This window comes from Notolepis coatsorum, assembly GCF_963971535.1.
Source record: "Notolepis coatsorum genome assembly, chromosome: 9".
In the NCBI taxonomy this organism is placed as follows: Eukaryota; Metazoa; Chordata; class Actinopteri; order Aulopiformes; family Paralepididae; genus Notolepis; species Notolepis coatsorum.
This window is the reverse complement of record NC_140173.1, coordinates 121,704,138-121,719,271: the sequence shown is the minus strand read 5'-3', so window position 1 is coordinate 121,719,271 and position 15,134 is coordinate 121,704,138. Positions and strand designations below refer to the sequence as shown.

The window sequence follows — 15,134 nt, the reverse complement described above, 5'->3', positions numbered from 1 at the left end:
ATGGATCTACACGTCTTCAGTGACGCCTCCGAGGTCGCCTACGGATCAGTAGCCTACTTGCGGGCCCAAGAAGAGGGGGGAGAGATCTACACAGCATTCATCCTCGCCCGCTCGAGAATAGCCCCACGCAAGCAACAGTCTATCCCACGTCTAGAGCTCTGCGCAGCCCTCGCAGGAGCGCATCTAGCCACGCTCATCCAACGTGAGCTCACCATTCCGGTGCATAGAACAATCCTGTGGTCAGATTCCACGACAGTACTCGCCTGGATCAAATCGGATTCATGCAAATACAAAGTCTTCGTGGGAGTCAGAGTCACTGAGATTCAAGAGTTAACCGGAGAAGCAAACTGGCGCTATGTTGATACAAAACACAACCCAGCTGACGTCATCACCCGGGGAATGTCCCTAGATGACTTAACCCGTCATAACATCTACAGTGACGGACCAGCATTCCTCAAGCTCCCGGAAGGAGATTGGCCCACGCCCACCCCGAGGGAAGCAAGTGACGAGGAGGCTGAGAATAAGAAACCCATGTTCTGTGGATTGAGCACTGTTGTCTCCGCAGACCCCAACATAGACGATTGCATTACCATAGAGAGTGCGCAGCAACGGACATTCCTGCGGCACCACCCAGAGATTAAGTCCCCCGCTGATATGTCAGCAGCTGACTACGAGGAAGCAGAACTGCTTCTACTGCAACGAGCCCAGAGAGACTCGTTCCCCGATGAACTAGACTGTCTACAGGGAGGAAAGCCCGTCCCATCAGACAGCAGATTGATTCATCTGGCCCCCGAGAGTGACACACATACCCTCATCAGAGTGGGTGGTCGCCTGCGGAGAGCCCCCAATTTACCGGATGACATTAAGTACCCGATCGTATTGAACAGCCGACACAAGGTCACAGAGCTGATTATAAAGAAATACGACGAGGATGTACACCACGCAGGAGCAGAGAGAGTCTTCGCGGAAATCAGACGTCGTTACTGGATACTTCAAGGAAGAGAGGCGGTGCGACGCTTCCAGCGAACCTGTCTAGACTGCCGAAAGTGGCGCGCGCAGCCCAGCATACCACGGATGGCTGACCTACCTCCATGTCGCCTCCGACTCGGCGACAAGCCATTCCACTCAACAGGCATGGACTGTTTTGGCCCGCTGCACATAAAGAAAGGAAGAGGCACCGAGAAGCGGTGGGGTATTGTATTCAAATGCATGACCACCAGAGCGATACATATCGAGCTCCTTCCGACCATGAGCGCAGACTCATTCCTTATGGCCTTCCGAAGATTCACATCACGGAAAGGAAAACCGTCTACATTATTGTCCGATCACGGGACAAACTTCAAAGGCGGAGAAAGAGAGCTGAGGGAGAGCTTCCAAGCTATGGGCCCAGAACTTAAGACCCACCTCGCTCCAGCCCAGATTGACTTCCAATTCAACCCCCCAAACGCACCCCACTTCGGTGGAACTTGGGAACGAGAAGTACGTTCTATAAAGACAGCCCTGTACGCAGTACTTGGGGCCCAGACTGTGGCGGAAGAAGTCCTAATGACAGTCCTCACGGAGATTGAGGGAGTATTGAACTCAAAGCCCCTCGGTTACGTCTCCAGTGATGTAGCAGATGTCGACCCAGTCACCCCCAACACCCTCCTGATGGGGCGGCTAGATCCCGCGTTACCCCAGACAATGTACCGGCCTGAAGAAGCGAACGGCCGACGAATGTGGAGGTACAGCCAAGTATTAGCCGACAAGTTTTGGAGCAGTTTCCTACTGCACTACCTACCGTCTCTACAGACCCGCCAGAAGTGGGTAAAAGAGAGAGACAATTTGACGGAAGGAACAGTCGTCATGATTATTGACCAGTCACTACCCAGAGCTATGTGGCCGGCTGGCCGCGTAAGCAAAGTGATCACCGGTGCCGATGGCAAGGTCCGAGCAGCTGAAGTACTCGTCCAGGGGCGCATTTACACCCGTCCTGTGGCGAGGCTCATAGAACTGCCCCGACTCCCAGACACAATCGATGATGACCATGACCCTATGACTTTGTGAGTTGACTGACCCTTACAGTGAACCCTTGAGTGGTAGACAGTGCGGTTAATCTGTCTCTGCTTAACTAATTGGGTTGGGACCAATTAGGGGGCGGCTGTTCTGAAGGATCAGATTAAACCGAATATATATATTTATTTATATATATATATTTAATTGTATTTGTATATCCCGTGATATCCCTTGTATATTCCTTGTACAATATGCATTGAATATCCCTTCTAGTCTACTGAACATCCCATAATAGTCTCCATTCTACCATTGGACGAGACCTTGGTGCCAGGTCGCCATACCCCTCAGACCAAGTTCAATCGTACCGCTGAACATGTATGGAAAAGTCCTAGTTCCGCGTAGGAATATGTCTACCGCACCACTAATGGTACTATTTGTTCATAGTGCGTATATATACTGCGCTATTAAAGTAGAACTTTCTTTTAGTCCAGTTCCTTACCCTCCAACAGAGTGACAGACGCAAAAGCCTCCCCGCGAACCACGTGTGGGCAGTAAGGCCAATTCGGCCCAGTATCGGCATTGAGACATCGTGTATATTAATATTTGAATAGTCATATTTGGCACTATATCGTCGAGTTGGACGTATTCTATTAAGCTAATAATAGTCTATTCATATGTAGTGCCTCGTGCGGTAAGAGTTCTATAGTAATCAGCACCCCCATCGTTTCGGGCATCAGCTGGACGCTTATCCAGGGTGGTTGACCCCACGTGAAGCTGCACCCGAGGAGCTCCAGGCCAAAGAGCGAGTGGACCTGTATATTGGATTATTCTACCGACGACGGCTAGCCTTCCCCGGCTTGGATTATGCTTTGAGTACTTTGATTATTCTATGGATAAAGGCTGCGGTGTGTTGGAAATACCCCCCCCCGGAGAGGACGACAGGTGAGAAGACGCTCTACACGACGAGGTCGCCTCACGTCTCTCCATCGTGGACCGGAGGACGCCGGCCACAGAGAGTCCAACTGCTTTCATCTGTGGATCGAGGATCGCTGGGCACCGGGTCGCACGACTGTGGGCTCTCCCAGGATACCCTCGGCCAGACGGGATACAGCCAGACTCTACCCCCCCCCCTCCAGCTGTCCTACAAGCAGTCGGAACCTTCCCCTAGTGTATCCAGCTATATAATCATTCAAGTATCATTGCTATTGTTCCCTAAATATTCCAGGTTGTATATTTGCTTCCTGCGCAATCAGAGATTGGACATTCGATATTGATCTACCTACGAATACTCATTTGCCATAAAAGTGCATACTATTTCAAATCATAAATGTAATTAAGTGATCGTTGTACATACCTTTTGCTATGTATTATTATTAAACGCAGACTTTCGACTTGGTACATTTGTGTTGGAACCGTTTCATCAGGTGGGAGTGTTTATCATAATTATTTATACCTAGTACTGGGTGGCCAGAGTCTAAAGTACAAGAGGTAGTGGTAGTAAGTATCATATCTAACAATACAGTCAGGGAATTGTACCCCTCAGTTACACTGCCCCTTCCACTCTTAATCCCCTAGACACAGCCTATCATTCTGCACTCAGATGTAATACTGGTGATAGCTATGGTACTCACCATTGTATCCTGTATGATAAATACTAGGGATGTCCGATATTATCGGCTGACCGATATTATCGGCCGATATCGGCAGTAAAATGTGATATCGGAAAATATCGGTATCGGTAAAAAAGCCAATATCGAGCATCCCTAATAAATACACATTGGCATCTTTTTATCTATAGCCCATTGTCAGAAAACTACCACCTTATATCCCAATGATGCTGGATTGGAACTTTGGACCATATCTAACCCACTCAAATAAGTTATGGTTTATGCTTAACACTTTGATTACCGGCCATTAACATGGTAAAGCATGGTTAAATGCCACCACCCACTTCAATGATAGTGTTGTGAATGCATAATCTCTGTCTTAAATTATGTGTCTAATCTGCCTGTTGCTTATCAATGACTTGTTTGCAGTCAACATTGTCGAAACGGATTTTTTTTAATAAAAATAAATAAAATAGCTCTGATTATCCTAAGACTGGTAAAATAAATTCCTTACCTGAGATCAGATGTTATCCAAAAAGATTATTCCAATTCCTGATCGCCATTCCAAATATCGATCACGCTTATTGATTACAGTGTTTGGTACTGTAAATACATAATCCATGCGTTTTCCGGGCCGGCGAGCACAATCGATCCTTCAGTTGGCTTGAGGGAAAAGTAAAATGAGCAGACTGGCCACCCCCCCTTCAGCAGTGTAAAGTAATGGGGTGCAGTTACACAGGGAGAGACGATAGGGGCGGTATCTTCCCAATTGAGCTCAGAGAGAGTCTGCAACACTAACCTGAGGCTCGATTGATGAAATATTAATTCAAATCACAAAAAAAAAAAGAAAAAAAAAAAGAAAACACTATATAGCGTCGGGGGCACTCAAAGGTCGGCATGAACTAACGACAAAACGTGTCCGTGGCACTCAATGTGTTAAGGTCTCCAGAGCACCGTCTGAATTTGCAAAGTCAGCCTTTTATTTTAGTGCTCAAACTTCTTGGAATGATCTTCAACACACACTAAAAATCAATTATCTAAAAACCATGATCACAAACCTCCCTGCCTCAATGTTTTAACAGATTTTCTATGTGTTTGTTTCTATATTTCTATTGTTTTTATTTAGTTTTTTTATGGCCTCATGTAATCTTGGAATCATTGAAAATTAGGGTTCCCCCAATTAATTAAATAAAGGTCATCAATCAATCAATCAATCAATCAATCAATCAATCAACACATATGGCTAAGTGGGAATATATTCAGCTTATTGATCAAGCAAACCCCTCAGCGCCAACTCCCTCAATTCAAGATTCAAGAGGTTTATTACTGCAAAAGCGCGCCATTCGGAACCTTTTCAAGGCTGGTGGTTACTACTGTATGAAAACACAAATCCATTGTTTATAAAGTCTCATATTATGAAATTTAATGATTTGGTTTATTATAAAACTATGTACAAATAATGTACAGAGCTAAAGCAAAGTTACTCCCAGACGGGGTGCAAAGGTTTTTTTCAATACATGTAAGAAAATATGATTTGAGAGATATTTGTAAATTTACTGTTCAAAAAGCTAAGAAAGGGATTAAAAGGAGGTGTATTTCTATTATTGCGGTTAACTTGTGGAACAATGCTGATATACTGATTCTGATATGCTGATTCTACGTCAAATGTATATACACTCTTTTCTGGACACTTTTTGTATTACAAACAGTACTGTATTTGCAAATCTGGTATGTCATAAATGTATAGATGTAGCAGTACTGTCTATCTGTATGTCGTGTGTGTCATGATGAATTGAAAATGGGGGACCCTGATCTGCATCCCCTTAACAATTGTATGTATTGAGCTGTACTGTACTGTACCCATTCTGCAATCTGTTAATAAACCTTTCAATCAATCAATCAACAGTACAGTTAAGAATGAGTCATTCACTTTTGGTTTTTAAGAAAATGGTTTGTAAAGCTATTTTTGAAAACTACAAAGGTGAATAATACTGTTTTTTGCAATTTTCTTTTAGAATACTGTTTTGGAGTAATAATTTTGTTAAGAATATAGGACAGGCATATATAAGCATTATGCTTCAGTCTGTACCTTTTCAGTCACTGTAAAATCAAATATTGTTAAATGATTGTGTATATTATTGTATTGTGTGAGATGATGACTGAATAAACTACTAGTGTCACGGTGACCAAATGCATCCACATTTTTATAGGATTCTATCACATTTTCATAACAACAGCGAATATAACTTACCCTGCGCCGTTTTCATTGAGGTTTCTTACAAATTAACAATGTTTTATTTGTCCTTTATATGCGGATAACATTTAAAATCTTAAATTGTACCATTATGTTTCCCTTTAGACAACAAACATAATGCTAATGATGTACTTTTGTTAAGATAATTAGGTGACCATTCTCGGTCACTGTACTGAGGTCACATTAATAGTTTAACGCTCCCGTGTTCAGATCATGTTTTCCTCACCTTTAATCCGGTGCTGACCTGTGAACTAAGGTGACAAAGGTCTTGGGACTTGTAGTCATTTTGTTTTGACATAACATTTTCACCTTTTAAACCAATGCTGCCATCTACTGACAACAGAAAGATAGTGTACATAACGTTAGACCCCCGTCGCCCAAAACACATTCTAGAGATTCCCACTTCTTACTGGTAACATAGGTTCATATCTAATAGTCTTTAGATGACTAAATATAGATGAATACTCGTGGAATTTGATATATATACTCTAAAATAAGTATTATTTCACATCACCTACCTATCGACATCAAAATCTGACTGGGCTTTGAGTAAAGCCCTAGAATGCCACGCAAAAGGGGGCATGGTCGAATTTGGATAGGTTGGTTCTGAGTGGACGATAATGGCTTACGTTCCGTTACTACTACTATTACTACTACTATTTATCACATACATACCAGGGCATACAGTGAAATGCGGGTGGCCATGCCCGCTTCGATTGTGCAAGAATACAATAGTAAATAAAATAAATAGAAGATAATAAAATAGACATAAAATAGACATGATAAAATAGACATGTTAAAAGTCCTGAGATAAATGCAAACAATGTTAGCTATGAATTAAAGGCACTGGGTCCTATGTACACTACTATACAATATACAGTTTTACTCTATGTGCCTATGCTATACTTGCTATTACTAACTATACTACACAAGAACCACAACAGTTATTTTCTTAAAGTGACCCTTTTTTTTCTCCTTCCTTTAAAGTGTAATTTTCGTATGTGTTTAAAGTGACCTGTGGTGCGTTTATGTGTGAGCAAGTGCAGAATGTGTGTTGTGTGTGTGTATGTGTGTGTTCATGTGTGCTTGTGTGTGGATACGGCACACAATATGGCAGATACAGTATGCGTGAATAGGCTGAGACATTTGTGCAGTATTTCCTCACCATAGACAGGCACATGGCTAACAGCTCTCTGACAGGGAGAATCCCTCCCTTAGGGGTATATATATCCCTCGACTCTGGAGTAATCCTTATATCCCACCCTACCACCCCCACCCCTCCTCATTTCCACAATGTCTCGAGGTACGCTAAATCAAATCCCTCCTAGCTCTGCACAATGATGATTAGCTATAATACCCTCCTCCAGCAGTCATTATCCAGGGGACTCCAGAGCCCCATGTTATATCCCCCCAGGGCCAAAAGAAATACAGATCAACTTAATAATGCGTGTCTAGCCAATATTGTGATTAATTACAATGTGCTCATCAATAGCAGGGAGACAAATCTCCCCATGGACAGATATGTTAACATAATAGCAGAGGAAATCTGCCACCAGAAAAAAAGAAACCACTGGCAATTCCAAAGCAATAGAAGCCAATCCTAGAACCCTAGAATGTGTTGTGAAATCAGATGATGTATGAAGATACTGTAGATGCTATCAGTAATAGACCTAAGTAATTTTTCTGGTAAGTGCCTCTGTCGTCAATAAAGGCATTAATTGTGACCTCAAGTGCATGTTTGTTTTATTGAAGCTTTGCATATAGACTGCTGTACATTTCAATTAGAGACCAGAACTAGACTGTGATGGATCAAAGAGCCATGTTTGTTTGTGTTTATGTGGTTTACTTCGTTGAAATGTTCCGCTAATGTGATCACATGTTTGGCAGTTGATGATCACAAACCAATTACCTTGTTAGCCAGTGGAAACCAACAGGCAGAATAATACGTCGAAGCCAGATATGGACACATTTCAACCCAAAACGTAGCGGGCAACAAGAGAACGAGTGAAACCGCACTCTAATAATAATATGAGCATCTGCCTTGGTTAAATGGCCGGTCAGCAGCCTGCTTGAAGTGGTGTTTCAGGGGGATATAAACCAGTGTTGAGGGGTGTCTCACACTGATGGGAAAGCTCTGCTCTGGATAACTGGCAGCTCCCAGATCCCACATAATTAGCGCTCAGCAAACTTTTTTATCATAAATTAATTATACATCAGATGGGCAACTCAGTACAATATGATACAGTGAGTCACCACAGCTGGACCCACTCCCAATGCATAAAACAAAGCCGGGCTCGCAACTCACTTTTGATGCTCCAAGGTGTTTTAATTGACAAATAATAGCAGCAGATACAACGTTTCGACCCTCTGGTCTTTTTCAAGTGAAAAAGAAAAACTTGAAAAAGACCAGAGGGTCGAGATGTTGAATCTGTTGCTATTATTTGGCAATTAAAACACCTTGGAGCATCAAAAGTGAGTTGCGAGCCCTGCTTTGTTTTATGTACTACTGTTTCCACCGTTTGGCTCAGCACCAAGGAACGGAAGATGTGCGTTATTTATTTTTTCCCACTCCCAATGCAGACACCTTCTCTGCCTCTCTGCATCTCTGGTGATCACCTCAATCTATAACTTTTGATCGCCCCCCTCCTACCAATCTATATGCTCTGTTTATGTCTGCCTGCTGAGTGCCAAGAGGCCGATCCACACAGAGAGCAGACAGGACACCTACCGTAAGTCCAGCCTCAGCAAATGCTCCCCGTCACCATCAATCAATCATGCTCTTACTTTCCATATAAACACGCACACGCACACACACCCCTAACCTCTGTCCAGTTTATCATTCCCCCCACTCTATTCTCTGTCGATTAGTGCTTCACTTGCTATCCCTCCACTTAATACCATATACCTCCCTATCTCTTTCTCTCTCTCTGTCTCATTCTCTACCACAAAATAATAACCCCCCCCACAGTCTGTCTTTCTCGCCTCTCGGAATTCCAGCACAATTTTACTTTCATCTGAGGCAGATTCTGATTGCAGCTCTAATTGCTGAACCAACGGAGCAGAAAAAACCTCTTGCGGTGCCACGCTGAGACCTTCCAGACGAGGCCCACTGTGGCTCCAGGTGAGGGGGTAGAGAGGCAGGGGTGTGAGTTGGAGATTAGGGTGGCCATGGGATGCCGCCTGAAAACTTTGCACATTAATATTAACGACGACACAGATGTCTATAGCCTAAAGTGAAATCACTTTAGTACACTACACAGGCAAGTACTGTGCACAAGCTCACGCAAGTTCGACACAATCTCTGCCAAAAACAAACCTTGTGCAATTGCGGTTTCTGACTTAACTTGTTTACTGCCTTTATCGGGCAGCGAACCATATTTGGTAACATAAGTGGACATGCCTCCCCGATTGAGCGGCCTCATCCCGCCCCCTTGCCTCTCTGTGAGGTTGGCGAACAACATGGATTTATCTCAGCCAATCAGGGAAAATGTGGCTACATCACAGAACGTCAAACCATGGCATCTGAACAATCAGCAATGGTATTGGGCATTTCAAACGTCAGTGTTCTTCCAGAATTGATTTTGTGCACCTGTGTGCCCCCCCCCCCCCCCCCCCCTACTCTCACACTTAACATTGGGGAATCCTCAGCTCATAGTCTGCCTGAATGTCGAGCCCCCACCATGCCTTGTTTATGTTACCGATTTACCACCATTTTATTACAGTCTTTAAAGGGCTCTAGTGGGCTCATTTTATAAGCTAGCAGGAAGCTCCTGGTATCATATGAAACTAGAGGAATCCAAAAGGTACCAGCCATGTCATGCTAACTTACTAGCAAAGGTGTACATATTGCTCAAGTTCAAGTTCAAGTTTGTTTATTATTTGTCACAATAAAATACAGAATACTTTACGATGAAATGCTTGTTTCTGTATGAGCCCCTGAGAGTGTGCTTCATACAGTAAAAAGAAAAAGTAAGTAAAAAAGTAATTAACTCTTTCTCTGCCACGCTCTGCTCTGTGTCTCTTTATAATGAGTTGAAGTACTGTACAAATATTTTCCAACAAAAAAAGACTTTTAACACATCCTGCGCCAATAATGAGTTTTTGCGTTTTTGCCCACCATGCGTTGAACGCCAAGAACGACTTACGCCGTTTTTGGGATCAATATTTCATTTTTTCGCCATGGCATTCATAATTCATCCAGCCAACCTCCGGACTCCAGCGGGACCCTGTATGAGATTGCAACGCCTCAATACCGCCGCCTGGTGGATGGTCGGGCGAGTTACACTCTCGCCAAAACCAGAAGTGCCGATCGGTGCGTCGAGGAAATCCCTCCGGCAGTCACATCTTGTTATGGGACTCCAGACAAACACTATAGTGCATTTGGATCGCTTTCTAAACCTAATAATCTATATGATTTCGGCGTTTATTGCGCCATACAAAAAAAATGAAAAAATATAACGTTCCCACATCCTGAACGATAGATAATCGATGTTGAATGGGCCATAGTAATGTCAATATAGCAATACAATTTAAAAAGTATATATATATATATATATAAGTATATATAGCCCTGCAAAGAAGGTAAACATCTCCATAGGCTTTCAACGGTGGCATACTGGGTATATTGATGGATATAACCCATGGCGCCCAATGTGTTAAAGACAGAACAATGAGAACATATGAACAGCAGGTATAAATTTCTCTGTATCTGATTTTATAATTTTTTCGTTTTTTTCTCTTTTCCATGCATCTGAGGTTTGTGACGCAGTTTTTGTTTGTTTGTTTATTGGTAGCTATAGCAATATTATTATTATTATTATTATTATTATTATTATTATTATTATTATTATTATTATTATTATTATTATTATTATTATTATTATTGTTATTATTATTACCGTTATTATTGTTATTATTATTCATGGTTATATTATCATTATTATTATTATTGTTATCATAGTTATGGTAATGATTATTATTATATGGTATGAAGCTGTAAGGTGCACTTGAGCTGACCATTATGTTAAAATTAATATGAAGTTTGGAAGGGGGCAGGAAACATACGTTTTCTTCATCCTTCTCCTTTTATGTTAAAGGGGAACTCCAACATTTTGGGAAATTAGCTTATTTAACATCTTCCCTGGAGTTAGACAAGAAGATACATACCTTTTTTGTCTCTGTGCGTGCATTTTAGCTTTGGGAATAGATGCTCTGTTAGCATAGCTTAGCTTCATCACTGGAAGTGGGGGAGGGTTAGAGCCTTACAGTGCCTTACAGTGTATTGCAAGGTCTGACATTGACCAAACTTGATATGCATGACCTTGGTGGGCTCTAGGTCAACTCCTGAAAAGGGGGTCAATGTCAGACCTTGCAATCAAAAGTTAGGGGCGCACTGAAATTATGGCAAGGGTTATTAGCCCCCTAACTTTTGATTGCAAAGTCTGACATTGGCAGACAAACACATATAAAATCATTGTTGGCAGAATGAGTTAAGAAGTAGGTAAAAAGTAAGTAAAGGAATGTTCAATATACATATATACAATATACAATACAGAGTAAAATGGATAACAGTGAGGTACAATGCAGAAATGAGGTACAAAACTTAGGGTAAGGTGCAAATGAGGTATGAATGTAGTTCAAATCTCTTTAATAATAGATAGTATAATTTAGTGTTAAAGTGTCTAAAGTGAGTAACGTGGGTGTTAACACTTTAAGGACCAGCCACGTATATATAAGTGTTTCGGTGCCATGCGTTGTGGACCAGAGGCACGTATACAGCCGTGGCAAGTTGTTATTGTTTTATTCCATATTAATAACCGGATCAAGATCCCCGATCGACTCTGCAGAGCTACCCGCCTCTGTGGAATCGGCAACATGCAATACCGGCCAGATCCTCTTAGGGGCGCCATCGCTCCACTGCAGTATCATTGTGGGCGAATGGAATTTTTTATATTTTTTACCCTCCAACGGAGTATCATATTACTCTGATCACAAACCAACAACATGCACCGTGTATCACGCTTCGAAGCCGAGATTTCACCATGGAATAAGGGGATTTATCATCAACCAATGGACATATCGATCTACCAGATGCCGATCGATAACGGGGAAATGCTGCTGGGTATCACACGGGCTGACGGTAAGACATTTATCACCTAATTTATAGCCGGATCGGAGCTTGCTGTGCAACACTAGCAATCAATCTGTGAATGTGGCTACTTACACGGACACTGTATTGGTAATCGATAATACTGATCGACGTCCCCCGCCGCCCCCCTTTCATCCATAGATGCTCTGGGATAGTCCGGATCATAAGCAGTTTATGTTATTTCATTAGCATATATACAACGGAAATGCCGTTGAATATAACGTTAGTAGCCTTTAGCTCTATAACTAGCTTTCCAGAAAATAGATGAAACGAAATCTGCGATAAAGCTTATATTCACGGCGCTATAAAATGACAACCTACCGATGGATTTTTTTTCTTTAAGCCATTCGGAAGGGACGGTTTATGCACTCAATTGACAATGATAATGGACAGAGAGCAACACTATAAAGTATAGATATAGCTGTTAGAAAACCCACATGTTTGTTTACATTCCCCGGTCCTCTAGCCACTAATTAGACTAAGCCCATCGGTCGTCAAAGTGTTAAGGTGAGTGTTTGTTTAAAGTGAGTGTGTACATGTGGATGTGTGTTGATGATGTGTAGATGATGGGTTGTTACATAGTGTCATTGTCATTGAGCATCCTGATGGCCTGGGGATAGAAGCTCCTTCTGACTGTAATGGCCATGAGACTCCGGTAGCGCTTGCCTGACCGCAGCAGTTCAAAGAGGCAGTGGTTTGCTCAAAAGGGAAGTTATTTTAACCTAGCTTAAATTTGATGGGAAGGAAATGCCATGGCATGGCCATTTTAAAAGGGGTCCCATGGCTCCTCACCTCAAGATATCTGAATGACAATGGGCTCAATAGAACCACACTAGACTCCTTTTTACAGCCAGGCTAATTCATGCTATAATCACATGCAGAATTAGGCCCAATCCAAGCTATATATATTTTTGTATATATGTTGAATTCATCAAATGTGGTTTAGGAGCCAGATAAAGCCCAAGGCAGGCTGGTGAACTTAAAACTCTGGTGAATCCTGTCACCTCAGGCAGGCTACAGGTTCAGAATCCTGGTGACAGTCAGGGGATCATCCCTATGTTCCCCGGGTCCTATGTTCCCTGGGTTCTATGTTCCCCGCTTTGATTGATTAATAGATTGAACATTTTATAAATTTTTATTATTTTATTAATTATTAATGTCCGCCTTGTTTCGAACGGTTAAGCTTAGGCCCTCTTTCGAACTGGTTAAGGTTAGAGTTTGGAATCAGGGCTGGTGGTCTAAAATTTTCAATCAATCAATCAATCAAAGCGGGGAACATAGAACCCGGGGAACATAGGACCCGGGGAACATAGACATGCTCCCACAGTCAGAGCCCAGGGCAGTTAATGAGTTAAATGTTACACATTCTCCTACCGGCTCAGTGAATTCTGGGATGGCGACGCGGTAGGTGAGGGGGTTGCAGTCGCGGGTGTTGTTAACAAGGATGCAGGGTAGGAACATGGGGCCCAAGTCGTCTCCGTCCAGGACGTCCACTGTCAGAGTGGTGGTGGCCGTTCGTCTGTTGGCACCGTATGGAGCACGGTCCTTGGGGCAGACAAACAGACAAGCCTTTGAGAATTCAACCTCTATTTAGTCTTTTCTTACTCTTCTGAATGACTCATTTGTCTATGCACTAGACTTACACATGGTTCTAGTCAAAACCAACGGAATCTTTTACAACATTTACTATCTGCTATAGTATTGTCAAGTAGAAATTATTGGGGATTGTGACGTAGGTCAGGGTTGGTCATTATCATTATTACTGTATTTGTAATACCATGTGAACATCAGGTTAGTATAGGTATTGTTTGTATTGTATTAAGGTGTGTAATTCCCTTTTTATTTCTCCCTTTCCCAGGTGCCGCCCGTCTCTCTGATTGTGCTGATTGCCTGATGAGTGGCAGCTGTCGGCAGTCAGCCTCGAGGGACGGGTGGATAAAGCCTGACAGCCTACACACACTCGAGGCGCCTTGTGACATTGCCACTATTGAGTGGATTGTGGGGTTGCCTATTTGCCATTTTTGCCACTTCGTGTGGATTTAATATTGTATTGACCTTACTGCCATTATTGTATGTTTGGTTGGTTCACTCTGCTATTCTTAGTAGCCCTATTGTATCTTGCTGGTTCTTTTACCACGTAAGCTTGATTGTGTCTTGTGACACTTCTATTCCCAGTAGCCTTATTGTATCTTGCTGGTTCATTTATCACGTAAGGTTGATTGTGTCCTGTGACACTTGAGTTACTTGTGTTTGTCTGTTTGTCTTGTCATATATTCCTGTTTGTTCTCCCCTTCCCTTTTCCCTTGTATTGCATATCGTGTGCCTCTCGAAGAAGGCACAAGTCATTGCATTCATTATGCTGAAATGAGGACCAGGTCTGTTTTCAACTATTCTATTTGGGGGCATAGTATAAGGGCAGCAGTAGTTCACAAAAAAAAGAAAATACAAAAAGACAAAGGAAGATATGATATTGTACACTGCATAAATACAAGAAATTAAACGGTTGCATCTGAAGACGTGTTGCAGTATGTATCTTCAGTCGAACTCCTGTGACTCTTGATATTAGCTAGTTTGAACAAACGCCCTCTGGCACATGTTTACCATTATTAACAGTCACCAGTTCCTCTATAATTTAATCGTTGCCTCTACTTCGGTGAGACAAGACTATGATTCCTATATCATTTAATCGTTGTCACTACATTCAGTGAGACAGACCCTGCTTTTCTGTATTTTCTCTCTGCTATGAGCTCATGATAAGTGTTTATAACCAGACTGGCCGACAGCAGGTGTCTGATGCAGGCCTTACTTCTTCAACACAACATATGCATCACTGCCCACGCGGCGCCCGCTCCCCAGACCTCTACTATAAATACCTTACCTAGCAACACATAATTGGTGTTATCTTTGTATAATCCCTTAGGAAAATACCTCTTTGATACAATGCTCTCTCAGTTCAAGTATCAAATGTAGCCCAGCAGCAAATACCCCAAGACTGTGTTATTTATCACCTCCCTGGTTCTGTTTAGTGTCCGGTCTCTCACTACATGATGTTAGATTAACGGCCGTTGCCTGGCTGTCACGACTGCTGTGAACGTGATTCATATCCATGGCAACAGAGCTCCTCAGCCAA

General features: G+C 42.5%; 1 protein-coding gene across 1 annotated transcript in view; it reads right to left on the bottom strand.

Annotated features, from left to right (window-relative positions):
• The window catches only part of LOC311234736 (protocadherin-15-like), a gene marked incomplete at its 3' end in the record, with an annotated part of 504,680 nt that overhangs the window by 339,299 nt on the left and 150,247 nt on the right, over positions 1 to 15,134 (bottom strand). The window contains exon 7 of the mRNA XM_084321979.1: positions 13,379 to 13,549. Within this exon, the coding sequence (XP_084178105.1) occupies positions 13,379 to 13,549 (171 nt within the window). The remainder of the gene's footprint in view (positions 1 to 13,378; positions 13,550 to 15,134) is intronic.